At 41.8% G+C, this 21,398-nt stretch overlaps 3 protein-coding genes across 3 annotated transcripts; all 3 read left to right on the top strand.

Moving 5' to 3' along the window:
- Positions 1 to 655: 655 nt before the first annotated feature.
- LOC4351624 (zinc finger protein STAR3-like) lies at positions 656 to 3,583 on the top strand. The gene is made up of 2 exons (NM_001404652.1): positions 656 to 1,070; positions 1,818 to 3,583. Exon 2 carries the CDS (start codon positions 1,879 to 1,881, stop codon positions 3,274 to 3,276), a length of 1,398 nt encoding a protein of 465 aa, NP_001391581.1. The 5' UTR covers positions 656 to 1,070; positions 1,818 to 1,878; the 3' UTR covers positions 3,277 to 3,583.
- A 453-nt stretch (positions 3,584 to 4,036) lies between these two features.
- On the top strand, positions 4,037 to 7,968 carry LOC4351626 (alpha-(1,4)-fucosyltransferase). Its single transcript, XM_015762720.3, has 4 exons — positions 4,037 to 4,720; positions 6,248 to 6,421; positions 6,969 to 7,552; positions 7,684 to 7,968. Exons 1-3 carry the CDS (start codon positions 4,193 to 4,195, stop codon positions 7,536 to 7,538), a joined length of 1,272 nt encoding a protein of 423 aa, XP_015618206.1. The 5' UTR covers positions 4,037 to 4,192; the 3' UTR covers positions 7,539 to 7,552; positions 7,684 to 7,968.
- Positions 7,969 to 8,631: 663 nt separating this feature from the next.
- Positions 8,632 to 18,090, top strand: LOC4351627 (RNA cytidine acetyltransferase 1). Its single transcript, XM_015764931.3, has 25 exons — positions 8,632 to 9,002; positions 9,157 to 9,328; positions 9,439 to 9,561; positions 9,727 to 9,900; positions 10,099 to 10,209; positions 10,299 to 10,432; positions 10,507 to 10,600; positions 10,684 to 10,782; positions 12,056 to 12,192; positions 12,271 to 12,365; positions 12,484 to 12,607; positions 12,684 to 12,771; positions 12,842 to 12,941; positions 13,033 to 13,085; positions 14,429 to 14,605; positions 14,692 to 14,729; positions 14,960 to 15,047; positions 15,392 to 15,571; positions 15,663 to 15,771; positions 15,936 to 16,005; positions 16,082 to 16,229; positions 16,631 to 16,759; positions 16,854 to 16,979; positions 17,158 to 17,220; positions 17,514 to 18,090. Exons 1-25 carry the CDS (start codon positions 8,806 to 8,808, stop codon positions 17,757 to 17,759), a joined length of 3,075 nt encoding a protein of 1,024 aa, XP_015620417.1. The 5' UTR covers positions 8,632 to 8,805; the 3' UTR covers positions 17,760 to 18,090.
- The last annotated feature ends 3,308 nt before the right edge of the window (positions 18,091 to 21,398 follow it).

Here is a 21,398-nt window from a genome sequence, read left to right on the forward strand (position 1 = left end):
GTTGAGTTTATCCTGTGGTATAATCAAAGGGCTCCTCTCTCCATTTCTTGTGTTTTCAATTTCTGTAGGATTGGAAAAACATACAACTTCAATTCCTACGTTTTTCCTATTCCTGTGTTTTTCCTATCCTGCGTTTCAAAGGGGCCCTAAAAGAAAATCTGAAGGATTTCATTTCTTGGGAAATATTTGTATAAGGTCATTTAAAACAAAGAAATGGACTGTGCAAAATCCTATAGATTGGCTATCGTACATGAATGTTAATATATTTCTATAATCCTGCATTTCAAATGTGCCCTTAAAAATAATCTCATATTTTTCTTTCAGTTCTATATCAGTTCTCGGTGGCCACATAATAGTGGAGAGGCAGACTTTCCTTTACTACCATATTGGTGAGGATTATCTCTACCCAATAGTATCACGATTACCGCGAAAACCGGAGGTTACGAATCATAAAGTTTAAAAAACCGGAAAGAAGGTTACCGCACAATAACCGTGGTGTAACCGTGCGATATTGCAAACCCTACGGAGAGGACCCCGTCTGAAAACAAATACAATCACACGCAAAGGCCTGATCTACCCTCCACTAAACCATAGTATAATCAAGCTGATATAAACAAGTGCTCCCATGTGCTAAGCACCTGCGTTACTGCCAACCAAAGAGACGGCAAGCAAATCAGGCTGCGACACCCACAATCAGAGAGGTCTAGCTCAAGCTCAACTGCTCGAGCAGAGTGAACCGAGACTCGAGGCGACTAATCAAACAATTTCCCTCGCTATTAGTCACTGACAGCCGACTAAACTAAGATAGGATGATGGGCAATCGACGACCGATCCGTCCCCCTCCTCTCTCGATCCTGATCTTGGAATCGGGAGCCCATCCCACCCCCAAATTAATTTGACCTACAGCTCACGCCTTAGCTAGCTCCCCCAGCTTCCCGGATGCTTCCTTCGATCTCCTCTAGCTTTCTCGCTCGCCTCTCCTCTCCTGTTCTGCTGTTCTTGGTGTGGAGACACGGCTAGGCGTCCATGGCGACGAGCTGGGAGTGATTCCCCCTGCTTGATTTGATTGGGTATGTGATCTCTGATCAGCAACTTGTAAGCTTCTTCTGTTTTGGCTTGATGCTGGATTGGAACCATCTTGCTGGTGATTTTGTTTTGGCTTCTTCTTGTACAGTTGACAGTTTCGTTCTAGGTTATTATGGTTTGGAACTTTGGATGGATATAAGTTTCCCCTGTTTTCTGCGATCTTGGGAGGATAGAGAGGGTGTTCTTGGATCTAAGGCTTTTCCTTATTGTTCTTGTAGAAATTTCTTCAGGGTTTACGGTTAACTAGTTAAGTTTAGGTGAATTGTTAGGTTATTCTGAACTAAGAAGGAGACTTTTGGTTCTTAAGATATCTTGTTCCTGCAGCCTGCAGTAGTTGCAAAATTTTTTCTTTGTTCTTAGGAAAAAAAAAGGATGTTGGTTTCTCCTGTCTTGTGTTAGTAATAAATTAGTGATTCTGAAAATGATCAAAGCTGGTAGTATCTTTTAATTCGTAGCATATTCGTTCAGAGAAGAACCTTGATCAAGTAATTTATGGGAAAAAAAATCGATTTAAACTTCATTTTAGCATTGCTGACTGTGTCAGTGAAAAGGATGGAGCAGATTGCAAATCTTGCATCACTTGATAATCTAGTAGATTACTACTACTAATTAGTTCCCAGTTTCTTGACTTTTCAACCAACTCAAAAATAACATCAAATAGTTTCTTGGGGGAAAAAAAACAAGAACAATCTTTGAACTGGCTAACGATCTTGATTCCTCTTCCTCTGCAGATTTCAGAGGCGCCATCTCTTTTCCTAATAAAGATCACGCGAGATTATTCAGAAGCTTGCAATGGATCGCGACCAGATGACGAACACGATGCGCGATCAGGCTGCGAACCTGACCTCCATGAATCCTCTCTTCTACCCGTTCATGGCGGATGACGCTCTCCTCGGCATGGCGCCGCCGCCGCCGCAGCAGCTGCTGCCGTCGGTTAGCATCCAGCACATGGACTGGAGCCCGGACACGATGCTGGACAACCTCACCTTCATCGAGGAGAAGATCCGGCAGGTCAAGGACGTCATCCGATCCATGGCCGGCCGCCGCGCCTCGTCGTCGTCGGCGGCGACGCCGGAGCAGCAGCTTGTCAACGCCGACCTGACATGCCTCATCGTCCAGCTCATCTCCACCGCCGGCAGCCTCCTCCCGTCGCTCAAGAACTCCTCGTTCCTCAGCCGCACCACCCCGCCGCCCGCCGCCGCGGCCGGAGCCGCACAAGCGGTCAGCCTCGCCGCCGGCGAGAGCTCCAGCTCGGCTCGTAATAACGAGACGAACAGGGAAGATGAGGAGGAGCAGATGGGTAGCCCCGACTACGACGAGCTCTTCAAGGTATGGACTAACGGCGGCGCCATGGACGAATGCGTCGGCGCTGCCGGCGACGAGCAGGATGCGAGGGAGAATCCGGCGGCGGCGGCGGAGGAGGAGAAGTACGAGGTGCTGCAGCTGGAGGAGGACGAGATCCTGGCGCCGCACACGCACTTCTGCGGCATCTGCGGCAAGGGGTTCAAGCGCGACGCGAACCTGCGGATGCACATGCGCGGGCACGGCGACGAGTACAAGAGCGCGGCGGCGCTGGCGAAGCCGCCGCCGCCGCCGGAGGGGGAGGAGCAGCCGCCGCAGCCGGAGAGGAGGTACTCGTGCCCGCACGCCGGGTGCAAGCGGAACCGGATGCACGCGAGCTTCCAGCCGCTGAAGACGATCCTGTGCGTGAAGAACCACTACAAGCGGAGCCACTGCGAGAAGCGCCATGTCTGCGGCCGCTGCGGCGCCAAGCGCTTCTCCGTCATGGCCGACCTCAAGACCCACGAGAAGCACTGCGGCCGCGACCGCTGGCTCTGCTCCTGCGGCACCAGCTTCTCCCGCAAGGACAAGCTCTTCGCCCACGTCGCCCTCTTCCAGGGCCACGCCCCCGCTCTCCCCCCTCCCCCGCCGCCGCCGACGTCGGGTCGCCGCCGCCACAAGCAGGAGGAGCCGGAGTTCACGTGGGGCGGCGGCGGCGGCAATGAGTTTCTTGACGTCAAAGGGATCGCCGGCGTCGGGTCCGGCTCCGGTGGTGGGGATGAGTTCTTCTCCGCGGGAAGCTTCGGCGCCATGGATTTCGGATTCGGGCAGTTGGATGCTTCGCTCGCGATGCTGCTGCCATCCGAGCAATTCGCGGGTGATCATCAGGAGGAGAATGGTGACAAGTGAAGGTGCACATGATGCGTAGCGAGTTGCATATGATCATATATATATATATATATATATATATATGACGTATGTATTTCATGGTGTAATAGCATTGTGTTATCTAAAGTGGAAGAAGTTGTTCTTCCCATCTTGTACCATCTTATATGCACTTCTTTATTAAGATAGTTATGCAGATGATGTTGCAAACATTTCTGCATTTGATGATTTTCTGCAAACTACGGGGAAAAATAGTATAAAAGGATTTTGGTAGAGGAATTGGGAAGGGAGAGGCATAAATTCGTACAACTCTCTCTACATGTGTGTTTGGAAAATGGGTTATGACTTATGAGAGGTGGGATTGAGAAATAAAAATGAATAGAGGGATAGGATGAAATGGGGTGAGATGAATGGATGGCTAAAATTGAAACTTACTCTTTGGGAGTGGGAAATCATATCCCAAACCCATTTCCAAACATTGGCTACAAGTTAGAAGTTGTCAAGTGAGGTCAACCTTGAAATGGATGGAGGTTTATGAAAAATCTAAAAAATAATACTCCTACATTTTGGCGTTGGGCCTGGGCCGCCTGGCCTTTCAATGCAGGGCCCAGCCCATCTATGGTCAAAGTCAACACCATCGTAATTCTCACCTGGTAAACGACCGGCAGCCGCCGGCGACAACCTCCCACCCTTTCCACTGTAAAATCTCAAACTTCCAAGGACCTAATCGCAAAAAACACCGTAGCTGAAATAAACCTCCGATACGCGAACTGACATCTTTTCCAAAAGAGCCCCTCGAAAAACTTTTAATTCCACTCCACCTAATCCTGAATCCTCCTACCTATCGCCTCCCCCTCCTCCGAGACCGAGATCTCGCGCTCCGGCGAGGAGGCGAAGCTTCCAGAAGCTTCCGGAGGAGGAGGAGGGGCGCGCCACCTCGATGCTCTTCCCGAAGCGGATCAACTACATGGCCCCGATGCTGGCCTCCGCCGTCATCCTCCTCCTCCTCGTCTCCGGCTACTTCGAGCTCCCGTCCATCTCCTCCTACTCCGCCGCGCCGGCGCCGCCGCTCTTCGCCACGGCGCTGGACGCCGTCGGCACCCGCGAGCGGTCGCCGTTCACGTCGCTTCTCTCGGCCTTCGCCGACTGGGACGCCGCCGTCGGGTGCCCGCGCATCCGCGCCAAGCTCGACGCCGTGGGGGCGCCCGGGTACGGCGCCAACTCGACCGCGGCGGCGGCCGCGTCGATCACCGGCGGGGCCGGGTGGGGCGGCGGCGGCGGCGGGAGGTGCGAGGGCGTGAGGACGCGCCACGTCGGGGTGCTCGTCAAGGGGTGGACGTGGATCCCCGACGCGCTCGACGGGGTGTACACGTGCCGGTGCGGGGTGAGCTGCGTGTGGAGCAAGTCCGCCGCCGCCGTCGACCGGCCCGACGCGCTGCTCTTCGAGGGCGCCACGCCGCCGCCGCAGGTAGCCACTGGGATTCTCACTTCGCTGGTCAATTCCTGTGAATTCCATACTTTCCTGTTAATTATGGACAAATTCATACACTTCTTTATCTGGTAAGGGTTGTGTGGCGGAATTGAAGAATTCGCGAATGCAATTTTTCACTTTCAGTGTTATAGGTGTAAAAGGGCAATGCTCGAGTGTGATGATAGTTCAGCTGGACTAACAAGTTCCTTAGGTCATGTTCGGTTAATCCCCATGAGAGAGGGATTGGAGAGGATTTATTCCACACCTACTGTGGTGTGAAATTATTCCCCCTCAATCCCCTCCAATCCTCTTCAATCCCCTCCAAACCGAACAAGGCCTTAATAAAATTCTTCGAGTGTTAATGCATATCTGGAAGTACTATCAGTTAGAGAAACAACCTTACTTAATTGTGCCAGTTTTTTTTAATTCCTATAGATTGCTTGCCCCCTTTTCTGCTTTTGTATCTTAGTGGCATTGCCAAGTAATAACTTGGTAGTTTTCAGAGGGTCATACATCCTCAGCTAGACTTGAAACAGGTCGCTTGTTGCGTGGGCTATAGCCGCAGGCAGTTATTTTTTGCTGGCTAGGCAATGCGTCTCACTGATCCAAAAGCACCCTTAGTTTGTAAATATTGCGTACTCTTGGATTGCGTTGCTAACTATTGAAATATGGACATATTGCTGTTCATTCTCCCAGAGTTATCCCTCAAACACATGATGAACGGAGTAATCTTGTATGGTATCCAGGTTACGTGAAATCAGCAACATTTGGTTGATGTTCCCTTCTCTCATAAAGTCAGAAGCAACAGCATGGTATTCCTCTCTGTTTTCGTTTTGGGCTTGGTGTTTAGGAGCCTCATGCCACCGAAGTGGTTCATCCTGTAGTGTTGGCTGTGTTGCAGCCCCTGCCTTCATCACTTCTTTGACATTCGCTCCCTGAAGGCCTGTCCAAAATTCCAGGAATGAAAAAGCACAATGTCCTCAGCAGGAGATCAGATCATCTTATTCCGAAGACATGCTCAGTTTTGATGCTTCCTTATTACCCAGCAAATGGTTGTATGTCGTGCTAATGAACCTTGTAGCCATATGGCAAATGATGTCTAATGCACCACATATATTTCCTAAAAGACTCTAGCCGTTGACCTGCCTGGCCCAAATGGAAGTGCCAACAACTGCCTAGGCACATATAGCCACCATACAATAAAAAAACCCAATGATTGTTAGTTTCATCTTGTCGAAAACAGCATGAAGAGTCTCCACGAAAATATTTGTGGATTCACATATATAGTGCCAGTATTGAGTGGCATGAGTTACAGGCTTACAATTCTGACAAAACTTAATCATGGAATCAAATACAATTGGTTTTTTTACTAACCATTACATACCATTTCCGTTAGTAGTTTAGTTCTCTTTTTCCTGAGGATACTGTATTTCATTACTTATGTAAGGATGCTGTTTTAAACAAAGTAAATGTTAACATCTTTCTGATTTCCAAGTTTAACATATTCTTGAACATGTTTTGCAGAGAATGAAAGGCCTGCCTCTTCGTGTATATCTGGATCTGGAGGCTGCTAGGAAACCAACTGGTTTCGAGGACATTTTTATAGGTTACCATGCTAAAGATGATGTGCAAGTAACATATGCTGGAAAATCATTCCACACTAGCCGAAGTTACCATGTATCAACTGAAAAGAGAAATGTAAGCCCAACATGATGCTTAACTTTCCATTCATTGCGTATTGCCAATAATATATTATGTAAACATGGCGCATGACATCATTGTTCCTGACTCTGCTAGCTCACTGCTCATCATAGCATGATAGGATTAAGTGTGCGTAGTTGACTGTAGAAGTATAATATTAAGACTTTAGCAGGCACCAGTGCACCACAGCTGCACAACCTCACACATTTAGGTCGAGCTGTTCCCTTCGATACTTTTTTTTTTCTGTATTTCATTTTTTCTCATATTTTTATTTTAAACTTCATACAATTTTCAACTGCCAACAAGATCCGATTGTGTGTAGTGTTCAAAACAAGTTAACAACATAACTCAGCGGGGGCTAAGGTGCTCCTGTTACTTACCGGTATACCTGAATGCTTTTTGTAAATATGAAATTGTGGATGTCTATTGCTTTGTTATTTTTGCACACTCTGAGACACAATCAGTTCTGCTGTAGTAGTACTTTTTTTTTTTTAAAAAAAGTTTATTTAATCATCTCAATGTCTGATCTCCTGTATGGTGTCAGGATGCACTTATTTACTGGTCATCTTCAAGGTGTCTTCCTCATAGAGACAAGGTTGCAAAAGATTTCCTGTCATTGGTTCCGCACCACTCTTTCGGGAAATGCTTGAATAATGTTGATGGTCCTGACATGGCATTATCCATGTATCCAGTTTGTTCAACCAATGATAATGGAAAACCACACTGGTGGGATCATCTTCACTGCGCAATGTCACATTACAAGTTTGTTCTTGCAATTGAGAATACTAAGACAGAAAGCTATGTGACCGAGAAATTGTTCTATGCCTTGGAGGCTGGGTCAGTGCCAATATACTTCGGGGCACCCAATGTCTGGGACTTCATTCCTCCCAATTCTATTATAGATGCCTCAAAATTCAGCTCACTCCGTGAGTTGGCATCATATGTGAAAGCTGTTGCAAATGATCCCGTAGCCTATGCAGAATACCATGCATGGAGGAGGTGTGGTACCCTGGGTAACTTTGGAAGGTCGCGTGAAATGAGCCTTGACACACTGCCTTGCCGACTTTGTGAACTAGTTAGTAAGAGAGGTGGTAGAAATGCAGATGCATTGTGAATTGTGATAGACTGGTTAGTATCCTGACTTGCATACTAATGTTCACTTTGTTGTTAACATAGTCTGATAAAACTTTCGTACTACGAGGTGATATTTTTGTGGCTATACTTTTGACGATAATCAAATGACTTGAACTCAAATGCAGGACATGTACCTAGTTGGTATGTCAATGAAGATGAAGTGCTCGGATATCAGAAGAAAATAGTTTGATATTGTTGTCATAACACACTTTGTTTCTTTTGCGTTTTTTGAATTTCTTTTTGTCTCCAGAGTTGAGAGATGTATACAGTAGTTAGGGATTCATGTTTGTAGGAAAAAAAAAAGGTATGAATGCACATTATATCGCTAATATTATACGGTCTTTATGACCATCTGTCATACTGATGTCTTGAAGAAATGTGATAATACAGAATCAGCATTAACTAGAAAATGTGTATGCTGCTTAATGCCTAACCAATTCTATGGAGAGGCTACAATAGAGTAAGCTCTGCGCTTATTTTGTGTAGATGCTACTACAGTAGAGTTCCAGAGTGCAGAGAACTTTAGTCTGCACAGCTAAATTCGTTCATGCAAGGCAAGATGGACTGTGTTGTGGTATTGGAGTTTGTTTGTTCTGGTTAAGAATTGTATGAGTTCGATTAGGGCTCCTTTTCAGTGTCGGTATGCATTAGATTATTACTCCCTCCGTTTCATCATGAGTTCGGCACCATAAGTTAGGAACTCATCCACGCGCACGTACGACTCATGAAACATAATTAATTAAGTATTAATTTTTTTTTAAAAAATGGATTAATATGATTTTGTAAAACAATTTTTCTACAGAAATTCTTTTGCAAAAAATACAACGTTTAGCAGCGTGCAGACGGTAAAAAGAGGGAGGTTAGTTGGGAAAGGAGGGAGAAGAGCACAGCCAAATTTAGATTTAATTAAATTTACTAGTCAAAGTCCTAATAAAGATTTAATTAAATTTACCCTAAATTTATAGAAAAAGTTATCAGCATCTCCTATCTCCGTAGATTCAAGTTTGAGCCCATGAAAGGCCCATCTATGTCTTAAACCCTAAATCCCCACGCTTCCGGACCTCCTCCTCTCCATCACTCGTACCTCGTACGCGCCTCCGCGCCTCGCCGCACCACCCTCCGCCGGCGCCTTCCTTCCTCTAGCCCGCCTCCGCCGCCGTCCGCCCCGCGCTATCCGTCGCGCGCTCTCATCTCCTGTGACCACACGAGACCGGCCCGGCGGCGGGGAAGAGGAGAGGAGGGCGAGGATGAGGAAGAAGGTGGACGAGCGCATCCGGACGCTGATCGAGAACGGCGTGCGGGAGCGGCAGCGGTCCATGTTCGTCATCGTCGGCGACAAGTCGCGCGACCAGATCGTCAACCTCAACTACATGCTCGCCAAGTCCCGCGTCAAGTCCCGCCCCTCCGTCCTCTGGTGCTACCGCGACAAGCTCGAGATCAGCAGGTTCCTTACCCATCCCTACTCTACCATATTCGCTTAGCTTAAGATTCGATTCGAGTACTCGATTGGTTGCTGCACCGATTGATTGATTGTTGAATTGAATTGGAGATGTGTGAGCAATGCCGTTCCAGTTACCTGTATGGAATGCTTTGTGTAGCCACAAGAAGAAGCGGGCCAAGCAGATCAAGAAGCTCATGCAGAGGGGGCTCATGGACCCCGAGAAGGCCGACCCCTTCTCGCTCTTCTTGGAGACGTCTGACATCACCTACTGCCTCTACAAGGACTCCGAGAGGGTTCTTGGCAACACATTCGGCATGTGCATCCTGCAGGTCTGTCTGTCTAACATCAAGCTTAGCTTGGTTTTTCTCCTTTTTGGTGCTGCTGTGGTGTGGTGTAGTGTAATTCCCCTGTACTGATATGGTGTTTGTTGGCGCCGCAGGATTTTGAGGCGCTCACGCCCAACCTACTCGCGAGGACCATCGAGACGGTTGAGGGTGGTGGTTTGATCATCCTGCTGCTCCGCTCCCTTTCCTCTCTCACCAGTCTTTATACAATGGTCATGGTGAGCTCAATTCTCTGTTGGACCTTCTGCTTCTCTTGTTCTCTCATGCATACATACATGATCCCATTTCTATCAATAAACTTGGGACAATTTTGGTTTACATGCTACATCTTAGCTTCGGTGCTGAGATAACTTGACTAAGTTGAGTTGTTCCTGCTCCAACAGGATGTCCATGAAAGATTCCGGACAGAGTCGCATACCCAGGCTGCTGCTAGGTTCAACGAGAGGTTCTTGCTATCCATAGCGTCTTGCAAATCATGTGTCGTCATGGATGACGAACTCAACATTTTGCCTATATCCTCTCACATGAAATTTATACAACCAGTTACGAACAATGAGGTATGTGTGCTTAATTTCTCTCTCTCTCTTTTTTTTTCCATATAACTCGTCTTGTCTACTCATGCTGATGGTGCCTTTTGATCTTATGAATGCTCCTGCTGAGTTGTTCCCCTTTTTTATGAATCTCTTGGATATTCTGGTTGTTTCAACCAGGCCATCTTATTCTGCTATGTCATATATATTTTAACATATGTTTAGGATTCTGAGGGACTGTCAGAAAGGGAGAGAGAGTTGAAAGATCTAAAAGATCAATTCCGTGAAGACTTTCCAGTTGGTCCTTTAATTGGAAAGTGCTTCACGATGGATCAGGTACTGTTTAGTGCCTATCCTGTTTTAGTTTACCTTACACATGAAATCTTTCATTTTGCAGCATGCTGAAACTTAAGAGTTATGTACAGGGTAAAGCTGTGATCAATTTCCTTGACTCTATTTTGGACAAGTCCCTGAGGAGCACAGTTGCCTTGCTTGCTGCTCGCGGACGCGGGAAATCAGCTGCCCTTGGTCTTGCTATTGCTGGAGCCATTGCTGCTGGGTAATGCTCAACTCAATTAAAGTTAATTATCTGTTGCGTTCTCCGTGATTAATTCTAATCTTTTGTCTTTCTAGGTATTCAAACATATTTGTCACAGCCCCAAGTCCAGAGAACCTAAAAACACTGTTTGATTTTGTGTGCAAGGGAATGAATGCACTGGAGTACAAGGTGTCTGTCTAGTCTAGTCTTGGAGTTAAAAAGTTTAATTCTGTATTATGCAGTTAATGTATGTATCATTTCACCCCTTTCAGGAGCATTTGCATTATGATGTGGTGAAGAGTGCAGATCCAGAACTCAAGAAGGCAACTATTCAAATAAATGTCTACAAGCAGCATCGTCAGACGATCCAGGTAGACAGTTACTACTTCCACCCAAAGGTTCTTTCTGTTCTGTTTAGACTTATCACTTATCAGATGTTGGTGGAAAGGGGCTTCAAAGTTCAAACTGTATGAGCAAAGGGATCCTTTAGCTTCCCTAGAAACCTTTAGTATCCTGTTTGGGAGGACTAAACTTTTGGTGGATTTAAAATGCACATTATCTTATGGCCATGCCAATATTATGGTAGTTGACTTGGTACTTTGAGATTATGCTATTTTTGCTTACCATAGTTCTTTGCTTACCTTATGTCTGGTTATAATATGAAAACACATCCAGAAGTTGATTGTAGCAGAGATTTGTATGCTATGGTGGATTTGTGGTCATACAGGGACGGATTGAATTAGAAATTATTGTAAACATGGTAGGGTAGGAGTGGCACTGATTGGGGAGAAGCTTGTCCAACATCGCTTGTGGTGGTTTGGCATACCATGGAGCCCCCCCTGAAGAACTAGTCTGTAGTGCACTCGAAACCATTTCAAAAATACAAGGAGGCATGGGTTATGTAAAACTGTCATGGGAGGAACCAGTTAAAAGAAGACATGGTGTCGAAAGAACTGGCTTTGGGTAGGAGTTTGTGGAAAGTAGCTATTCATATGCTAGAACCATGAGCTGGAATGCTTTTTGTTAACTAGCTTAATCTTTTGCCTTTTTAGCTATTCCCCCCTTTTAGCTCATTTGTTTCTACTTAGGTTTCATCCTTAGCCTAGTCCCAACTTACCTTTGACCAAAGGCTGATGTTGTTATCTGCTATAAATATCACATTCAATAATCCAGTCTATTAAATGCTGCAGAAGATTGAAAAACTTATGTCCTTGTTATTACTATTACTTGCCTGTGAAGGTACACAAACGCAGCATATATGATACAAAATTTAATTAGGACTGGTACTTTTTTAATGCATACTGGTCCTTCCTGAGATTTTATGTAAAAATCTCACAATGGCAAAGTTTACGTTATTCTGGGTAGATTGTTGGGTGGTCTTCTTCACATGAGCTGTATCCTCTGTAGTTCATAAAACATATATATAATATACCATTATTGTTTTCGTGATAATGTTCTTTGTTTGTAGATCATTCAATAAAGTGTGTTTGATGATCATTGATAAATTCAATTAAGGTTCATACCTTGAAAATTGTATTTATAGTTTGTTGTTTCCCAGACATAATTTTTACTAGCTTATTCCCACATTGAGCAATATTTTGCTTGATATCAATCAACCCAGTTCAACTGTTTTTAATGTTGCAGTATCTGAAACCACATGATCATGGGAAGCTTTCTCAAGTTGAGCTCCTTGTCATTGATGAAGCTGCTGCTATTCCATTGCCAATTGTTAAGTCCTTGCTTGGTCCATACCTTGTTTTCCTATCATCCACTGTCAATGGGTATGTTTGCTTTCCTTTCGAAATGAGATAACACTGAAAATCATGGTTGTAATCATTCTGGATGTTTTTGTATTGAAGGTACGAAGGAACTGGGCGATCCTTGTCTTTGAAGCTCCTACAGCAGTTGGAATCCCAAAGCCAGCCATCTGCTCCAAATAATGGACCCAATTCAAGTAAGAGTCTTCTTACTTTCATCTAAAACAGAGGTTCTTATGTTTAATGCACTTCTTTTGAAGAACCTTGGATTTTTGGATGTTTTACACTTATTTTGTGTTTTGTTTTGGTTTGTAGGTAGGCTTTTTAAGAAAATTGAATTAAATGAGTCCATTAGGTATGCATCTGGTGATCCTATTGAGAGCTGGCTTAATGATTTACTTTGTTTGGATCTTGCGAACTCCATCCCCAATATCAGTAGGTGAGCATCATCTAAATTGCATTTTGTATTCTTCCAAGTTACTTGCATGTCTGAAACAATTTATGGTTTTCTTTAGGCTACCTCATCCAAAAGAATGTGATCTTTATTATGTCAACCGAGACACACTTTTCTCATATCATAAGGAGAGTGAGATATTTTTACAGGTATGGATTAGAAATGCTCTTTTTTCCTTATTCATGAATGGATGCTTATCATAATTCCTTAATATTTCAGCGGATGATGGCACTTTATGTTGCTTCCCATTACAAAAATTCACCCAATGACTTGCAACTAATGGCTGATGCGCCGGCTCATCACCTATTTGTATTGCTTGGTAGGGACTAATTGCCCAGCATTCCCAACTGTTCACCATGGCAACACTGTCAGGCTGTACTAAGTACTAACTTATGTTCTTTATTTTCTAGGCCCAGTCGATGAGTCTAAAAATCAGCTCCCGGATATTCTATGTGTAGTCCAGGTTCTAAACTGCTTCCTGCTTGATCTTCTTAGTATTTTATTTTGAAATTTTCTCTTAATGATGGCCATATGCTGATTCTTTGCTTGCACAGTAGCCAAAAGTGTGAAATATATGATTCTCTAATTGCGGTGTAGCCGAACAACATTAAAGTTTCTTACATAATTGTAGAAATGCATCCTAATGCCATGCACCAGTAACAAAAATTACATACATCTTAATTTGCTATTGTACTATTCAGCGTTTATCAATCTATTTGATGTTGTTGAGTCAATTTGCCATAGGAATCACCATATCTGCCCATACTGTTATAAAAAAGGGAAGTTCAGTTTGATGGTACTCCCATCATTCAGAAATAGATGTCATCTTAGGATCCATGCAGTCAAACCTAGTAATCTTAACTCACTAATATACACAAAAAACATTAAGGTTTCATATGTAAATAAGATATTAGCATTTTTTTAATGAAATATTATTCTGTAGTTATATTTTCAATATGTTTTTATGGATATATCATTAGAAAAGGCAAAATAAATGATATGCATTGGACCATGCCAATGCCCTAAATGACAAGTAAAAAAGAATGGAGTGAGTATGTTCTGCACCTGCTCCCGCTTGAAATGATCTCATGTGGTCGTCTGTATACTTATTTTAATTTAAGGGATTTTTTTGCATTTTTATTTTTTTATCTCATCATATATGTATTTGTCATCTGCGGCAACACTCCGGTGCTATGCTATTTTGGAAAACATCCAACTTCAGTTTTTAGTTGACAATGTAAAGACACTGCAATGTTTCATAGCTTACTGTTTACTTTCAATTGTGAACCTTTTAGTGAGTTTTGCATTGTTTATTTTTTACCTCATCAGAATGTGCTCAAGCTTCATGTGTTGGCCCTGGTGTAATAACTCATTATATGTGCACACCACATTATGCAAATCTGGTTCAACTTTTTAACGACTGATCTGTAGGGCTCAGGCTTTATGTTTTTTAAAAGTTCTTTTAATTTAAAACTAATTCCCATTCCCTACAAAAAAAATCTATTACTTCATATCTTTAGCTTCAACTCATTGTTCTTACTATGCATTGTTTGCTGAATACATTTTTAGCTTTGCTGGAAGCTGAACCTTTCCTTGATTGAACTAATTTATTCACGTGGTTGTTAAATTCAGTACTTAACTCTTGTTAAAATTTAACTTCTCCACTTCACTTCCACTGATGCCCATCTTCAGATGATATGAACAATCTAGACTGAAAATTTAAAGGGTAGTTCCTACTGAATACAACCGCCACAACATTTCAAGATGTTGACCTTTCTTGTAAATATACTTGTTTGTGATCTTCAGGTCTGTTTGGAAGGTCAAATATCTCGAAAATCAGCTATGAAAAGCCTAAGTGAGGGTCGGTCACCTTCTGGTGATCAAATACCATGGAAATTTTGTGAACAGTTTCAAGACAACGTGTTTCCAAGTCTCTCAGGAGCTCGGATTGTACGAATTGCTGTCCATCCAAGTGCTGTGAGGGTGAGGTTTATTGCCTTTATAGAACTCTGTTATGCACGTGTTAACATCACTCTCCACACTCTAAATATTCTCCTTTGTCAATGCAGCTTGGATATGGTTCAGCTGCTGTGGACCTTTTGACAAGGTATGCATTTCTCTTCTTTACCCCAACTAGGGGTTATGGGTGCTGTGGATTGTAGTATCTGTTGATGCTCTTCTGTTTTTTTTTTGGCTGAAACTGGTATTTGATGATTAATGATGGTAGATATAGGGAACGGACTTGTCTAATCTTACTGGCAATTTAATTAGTAATTTTTTCACAAGGATTTGTTTACCCATACTCAATTACTGACATTTATTTATTTGGTTTGAAAGGTACTATGAAGGGCAAATGACTCTATTTGCTGAGGATGAGGAGGAAAATGAAGAGCCTGAAGTCAGGATCACTGAGGCTGCAGAGAAGGTTCATTTGAACAACTATTTATTATGCCCATTTGATATCTTATTGTGCAACAGTTTGAAATAGCTCTACAATTAGAACTATATTGTATGGTTTTCATACTACATATTTTAATGTATGAACAGTTTTAAATTTGCAAACTTTGAACAAAATAAGCATGGTGTAATATTTTTAGATAGTAGTTCTTTTTTATTTCTGCACATAGCACAGCAGCTTTTATTATGTACATTGTGATGCAAGCCTCTGTTTGCCTACCATATTATTTGAATTAATATATTGTGACCAAACAATATTATTTTGCTTGACCACAAGTCTCTACCTTACAGTTTTGTATATTACTATTGCAGGCTTCTCTACTAGAAGAGACCGTAAAGCCTAGGGCAAATCTCCCACCACTCCTTGTCCATCTTCGCGAACGTCGTCCTGAAAAGCTCCATTATCTTGGTGTATCTTTTGGACTTACACAAGAGCTTTTCCGTTTTTGGCGGAAGCACAACTTCTATCCATTCTATGTGGGCCAAATTCCTGTAATGATCTAATCTGATCTATTTGTTGTTCTTCACCTCTGCAGTTCTTCTTTTGTAGTAGCTTCTTATGTTTCCTCCATCTATTCTTCAGAGTGCTGTGACTGGTGAGCATACTTGTATGGTCTTGAGGCCCTTAAATAGCGATGACATTGAAGTTAATGAGTCAAGCAAATGTGGATTTTTGGATCCATTTTATCAAGGTACAAAATCATGAGTTCTGTTTCCTCATCTAATGCATTTCAAACTGAAGCTGCTTGATTTCTTAACTGTACACAGCAAATCTGACGGAAGGTTTACGGTTCAGATTTTGCCTTTTGCTTGATTTTTTTGGTGCATTAGCTAAATTTTGGAACAATGTGCCCAGATTTCAGACAAAGATTCAGGCGTCTCTTAGGAACATCTTTCCGGCATCTCAATTTTAAGCTTGCAATGAGGTATATTGAAGTTTCAAATTTTTTTTCATGGGAAAGAAATTTGGTGATGTTCTAATTATTGGCTGTGTATTCCCAGTGTATTGGCTTCCAAGATTGATTTTTCAGATCACGAACCCTCAGACTATTATACCAATATTACCTCAAAGATATTGGGAGATATGCTATCACCACATGATATGAAGCGGCTGGAAGCATATTCTAACAATTTGGTCGATTATCATCTGGTAAGAAATTTATGAAGGATCTTTAGTTTGATTCCACTTGTTCAAGGCAAAATTTCTAGGCCCAGGTTTGGTAGGGATGCAAATTGGGGTTCTACATTGTTATAGATCACTCAGCAACTTTCAGATTTCTGGAAATATTTAATACCTGCACAGCTACTCTGCAAATCACTGCCTCCTTATGATTTTATTACCGTTCACTTCTGCAAATGTAGCTTTTGTTGCTATGATCAGAGAAGGTTATCTTCTCTCCTTTTCGTTTATTAAATTCCATCTCATGAAAGCATTTTCTCAATCAGGTTAGAAGTTCAGATGTTGTCATTTGCCTTTATATGAATACAAGTTGTGTTATAAAGCTACATTGAAACACTTCCAATTTTCACCTTTTTCTGTTATTTTTGTAGATTCTGGACCTTGTCCCTATTCTTGCACACCAGTATTTTTCAGAGAAGCTTCCTGTTACACTACATGGTGCCCAAGCAGCTGTTTTGTTCTGTATGGGACTACAAGACAAAGACATAGGTGCTACAAAGGTTAGCTCAAGTTGATCCCAAGCAAATTCAAAATACTTGGAATTAAAATTCATCGAGATGGCATGTCTTATTCTTTTGGTTTTTCTGTTGACAGGAAGAACTGGGGATAGAGAGGGAACAGGTTCTATCAAACTTCATCAAGACAATGAAGAAGTTATACGGTTACCTTCATAATATTGCAGGAAAAGAAATTGAAGCAACATTACCACGACTAAAGGAAGTAAGCAACCATATTTTGTTTCCTTTTGTCAACTTAGTATTGACACGTAATAGTTGCACTTCCAGATTTGGCATTGTTCATTGGTGGGCATGGAAGCAATGCTCATGGTGTAGTTAGATAAAATTTTGTGCATGGCCATAATCTCATAATAGCTGCTATGTCTGACTACTACTTCCAGATTGATACAGCTCCTCTTAAATCATTGGATGAGGACCTTGATGAAGCAGCCAGGGAAGTAAAGGTATGTTTTCTTTAGAGTTTAGATACAGTAATGCGTTGCATACTTAAAATCCTGAGTCGTCCACTGAGGAGTAATGAGGATGTTGAAATATTTTATGAGTTCAAGTGCAGTTTCTGCACGATTAAAATATTAAAACTGGCCATATGTCTCGTACAGAAAACACCTAAATTATTTGAGCACCATTATTAGATGTGGACAATATCGTGACACATTTAAACACGAATAAAAAAAAAGGTTGCATTTGCATGCCAAAGTTGTGGTTTCTTTGCTAACCTTATCTTGGGCAAATATAGGAACAAAGAAGAGCAATAGATGAGGATGATGTGGACCCAAAGTTTCTGCAAAAGTATGCAATTGATGCCGATGACGATGAGATTGAGAAGGCGCTGAACGGAGGAAAGATTTCCGCAAGCGGTGTTATCAGTGTGAAATCCAACAAGACAAAGGCTGACAAGCAAGAGAAGCGCAAAGAAATGAAGAAATCAAAAAGGAAAGGAAATGATGGAGAGAAATCTGAGTCTAAGAAGAAGAGGTCTTGAATCATCAATTTAAATTAGCACTTCCAGAAAGTTGACCTCGGTAGCTTGTGAAACTCACGAGAAACAAGTTGACCTCGGTGGCTCGTAAAACTTACCAGAAAAACTCCCTGTGCATGCTGAGGAAGCCCTGCTAACACAAAGCCTCGAAAACGTGTTCATCTCACAAGGGGGGCTCAAAGGAGCAGACAAGTTCTCCAGAAAACATCTGGCACCAGCAGCCATCAATTTTGATGTTTCAATTTCTTAGAATATTACTATAGTTTTGCTGTATCCTCACTGTAGCACAGTTAATTTTGTTATGGAAGAAAATTGCAGCTTACTTGTTTGCTAAGTGTGGGAAATCCTTACTACATATAGGATTTTATTCCTATATTGCTTGCGCTTTTTGGGGTTCAGTGGGCATTTATCCTTAAGGGCACCCACAATGGTTATTTATAGGCTCTCTACAAGAGATCCATGTCAGCATATTTTCCTACTTGGAAGAGATTAAATGAAGAGAGAGAGCAAAACTATCTATTAACCTGGAAATAATCTATAGAGAAAAACGAGACAATTGATTAGAGAGCTATAGAAACCCATGTGTAGATATACTATTGAGGTGGTATACGATTAATCTAGTCTATTGCTGAGATGTACATATTTTATAGATAGCACCTTACTTTATCATTGCGGGTGCTCTAAAAAATGTGCTGGTTCGTTATTGTAAGAGTTTAAAACGATCAAAGAACGGTCGTGTGCGATGCAACATGGTGATGGTGTGTTTTTTTTGTATTTTATAAATGCAAGGTCCAAAAGAAAGAACCTGACCATGTCTGTTGCTAGATTTGTCCTAAGATTCTGAAATCACAATTACAAAACAAGGAATGACTGCAATCGCAAAAACATCCTGAAATAAAAAAAATTAGGAAAGTGCTATGCATATAACTTAATTGTCTTACTTACGTACGACTGAATTTGATCAACGGATCAACGGTTGTAAACGGTCGCAGTGCATATAAATATGCTCTCTTTTGATTGATTTATATAGTGGCGTGTCTCTAGCTGTATATGAGTTGTACATATACGTGTAAGGCCCTATTTAGATTTCAACTTTTTTCTTTAAACTTTTAACTTTTCCGTCACATCGAACTTTCTTATCCACACAAACTTTCAACTTTTCCATCACATTATTTCAATTTCTCAAAACTTTCAATTTTGGTGTGGAACTAAACACAGCCTAACACTAAAAAAACAGTTACACCTTAGGTCCTAGGTTCCAGGATTTAACGGCTTTGTGCTTTCAGTGGTAAGCGATGTACCTGTCGACAGTGAGACGTCTGTGGTGACTTCGTCAATCTCTAGGATTTGTCAGCCCAGTCTTCGAAGATGCTCATAGAGGTAGGGTTTGCTTGCGTGCATTTATAGGGATGAGTGTGTGTGTTGTGAGTGTCTGCGTTGTAATATGTAATTTTTTAAAAAAACAGTTATAGAGAACATGCGTGCACTTGGGTTCTGTCATCGTGTCATCTCCTCTCCTGATTCTAATTTCAGCAAAGAAAACCTTCCTTCCCCAGTTCACACTTCCCAAGCGTTCTGAATTCTGAACCTGCAAGCCCTAGCAATTCTGAACGAGGAAGCTCTTCCTGAAAGGCTTTTTCCTCCACGCTTAGATTTTCATTCAGATTCTGTTGCTACCAGGGTTTACATTTCCGACAGGATTTCGCGAAATTTTGATGTTTCGATGAGGCTCGAAAGTATAAACCGTTTAAGATTTCGAGAAGTTTCATCCAAATTCAAATTTGAATTCATAAAAAAAAATAAAATCAAATAAAATCTTATAAATACTATGATATTCATATAACTTATTGAGATATAAATTTTCGAAAAACATTATGTATTATGTGTATTTACTGAAACTTACATCAGAAAAGAAAAGAATAAAGAATTAAAAAAAGGAAAACAAATTACTGATCGAAATTTCGATGATTTCGATCGGAATTTCGCCAAAACTGATCGGTTTTCGAAAATTTGTCGGTAAACTTAGGGAATTTGTATTCAAATTTTGGTTTATGAAATTTGTTCAGAATTTACCGGTTTTCCACCGGATTTCGCGAAATTCCGAATTCCACCAGTGCCCGAAACGGAAAAGCCTGTCGGAATTGTAAACCCTGGTTGCTACAAACCAAGTTTCCCAAACAGGGCGTAGAAAGGAAGCAATATCATGATACGCTTGAAGAATACTAGCTATCAAATTTCAACCGTTTCACTTCACAGGCAAAATCCGTAAGCTGAATATTAGCTGAACCAATACCATGATACTATCTTCATCTATGAATTATCTCATCTCATCTTCAAAGTGACACAGCAGTTCAAACATAGACCCTAGAAAATGGAGCCTTTGCCATCTCTCTGCCTGCTAGTGAGACTATTGACTGCTAATTTGTAAGCTGAATATTGTTAGCAGCCGGGTTGATGATGATTGACCAACCTGCACAATTTTTCAACACACCTGTATCATCCTTCTCAATTGACAGCTGACTGAGGCCACTCTTTTATTAGGCTTAGGTTTATTGGCTTATATGATTTATAAGCCGGTGGATTTAATGTCCTAAGTTTAGTAGTGGAGTCATACATCAACCTCACATAAGCCAAAAAAGCTTCTCCAACCTAGCTTTTGGTTTAATAGTGTTAGAGTGGCTTATGGCTTAAAAAAACTAAACAAAAATAAGCTGCTTGTTTGTTTAGGCTTAGACTTTTCGGCTTATAAGTTGGCTTATAAACCTAAACAAAATAGGGCCTGAATATGGCTTGCGAATTGCGATCTTGTCTTATCGCTTAGAAATTCAAGTTTATCTAGGTGTGTGTGTACATACACAAGCTTGCGGCGACTTGTGCTCGTGATTCTGCAGATGCAAGATGTGGATGTTTCACAGTTTCAGATGTTTCCAGGCATCCAGCTATCAGTTACTGTTATGTTTGGTTGGAGCTAGGCTGTGTTGGGCACCCCTTCTTCCCAACCCCTCTTCCTTTTTTTATACACACACGCTTCTCAAACTATTAGGCGGTGTATTTTTTAAAAAAAAGTTTCTATACAAAAGTTGCTTAAAAAAATTAAATTAATCTATTTTTTAAAAAAATAGTTAATACTTAATTAATCACGCGCTAATGAACCGTTTCGTTTTCCGCGCGTTAACATTGGGAACCAAGCTGTCCGAACACAGCCAGAGGCTTGGTACTTGGCTTGACTTCTAAAGATAAGTTGGAGCGCGCTACTCTATCTTTTTTCGATAGCACGATTTTTAAATTATTAAAAGGTGTATTTTATTTTCTAAAATAGATAAATCTATTTTTAAATTTATAATAGCTAATACTTAATTAATCATATGCTAATGACTCACCTTGATTTCGGTGCCAGAAAAACCTCAATACTATTCTCTCTTTCAAACTCAGCGTAGGATGAAGTCGGTTACCGAACAGAAGCAGTCAAGCAGAGAGATTTCTCCTCCATTATTATCGTCATTTCATCAGCTTGTGAACTTCAGACAACACTGAAATTGCATCTTCAACTCTGTATGCGACACCCGTGAACTTTGGATGGAACTAATGCATAAATAAATAAATAAATAAATTGTTCCGATATATTTGACCCGAAAAGTCTTT

Source organism: Oryza sativa, chromosome 12 (genome assembly GCF_034140825.1).
Source record: "Oryza sativa Japonica Group chromosome 12, ASM3414082v1".
NCBI classification, from domain to species: domain Eukaryota; kingdom Viridiplantae; phylum Streptophyta; class Magnoliopsida; order Poales; family Poaceae; genus Oryza; species Oryza sativa.

Excerpts from the sequence above, each read along its gene's own strand:
- LOC4351626 (XM_015762720.3), top strand. The coding sequence starts at position 4,193 with ATGCTCTTCCCGAAGCGGATCAACTACATGGCCCCGATGCTGGCCTCC. Across the intron at positions 4,721-6,247 it reads GCGCCACGCCGCCGCCGCAG|AGAATGAAAGGCCTGCCTCT; the intron begins GTAGCCACTGGG and ends CATGTTTTGCAG. Across the intron at positions 6,422-6,968 it reads TATCAACTGAAAAGAGAAAT|GATGCACTTATTTACTGGTC; the intron begins GTAAGCCCAACA and ends GTATGGTGTCAG.
- LOC4351624 (NM_001404652.1), top strand. The coding sequence starts at position 1,879 with ATGGATCGCGACCAGATGACGAACACGATGCGCGATCAGGCTGCGAAC.
- LOC4351627 (XM_015764931.3), top strand. The coding sequence starts at position 8,806 with ATGAGGAAGAAGGTGGACGAGCGCATCCGGACGCTGATCGAGAACGGC. Across the intron at positions 10,601-10,683 it reads TGAATGCACTGGAGTACAAG|GAGCATTTGCATTATGATGT; the intron begins GTGTCTGTCTAG and ends CACCCCTTTCAG. Across the intron at positions 14,606-14,691 it reads TCCATCCAAGTGCTGTGAGG|CTTGGATATGGTTCAGCTGC; the intron begins GTGAGGTTTATT and ends TTGTCAATGCAG.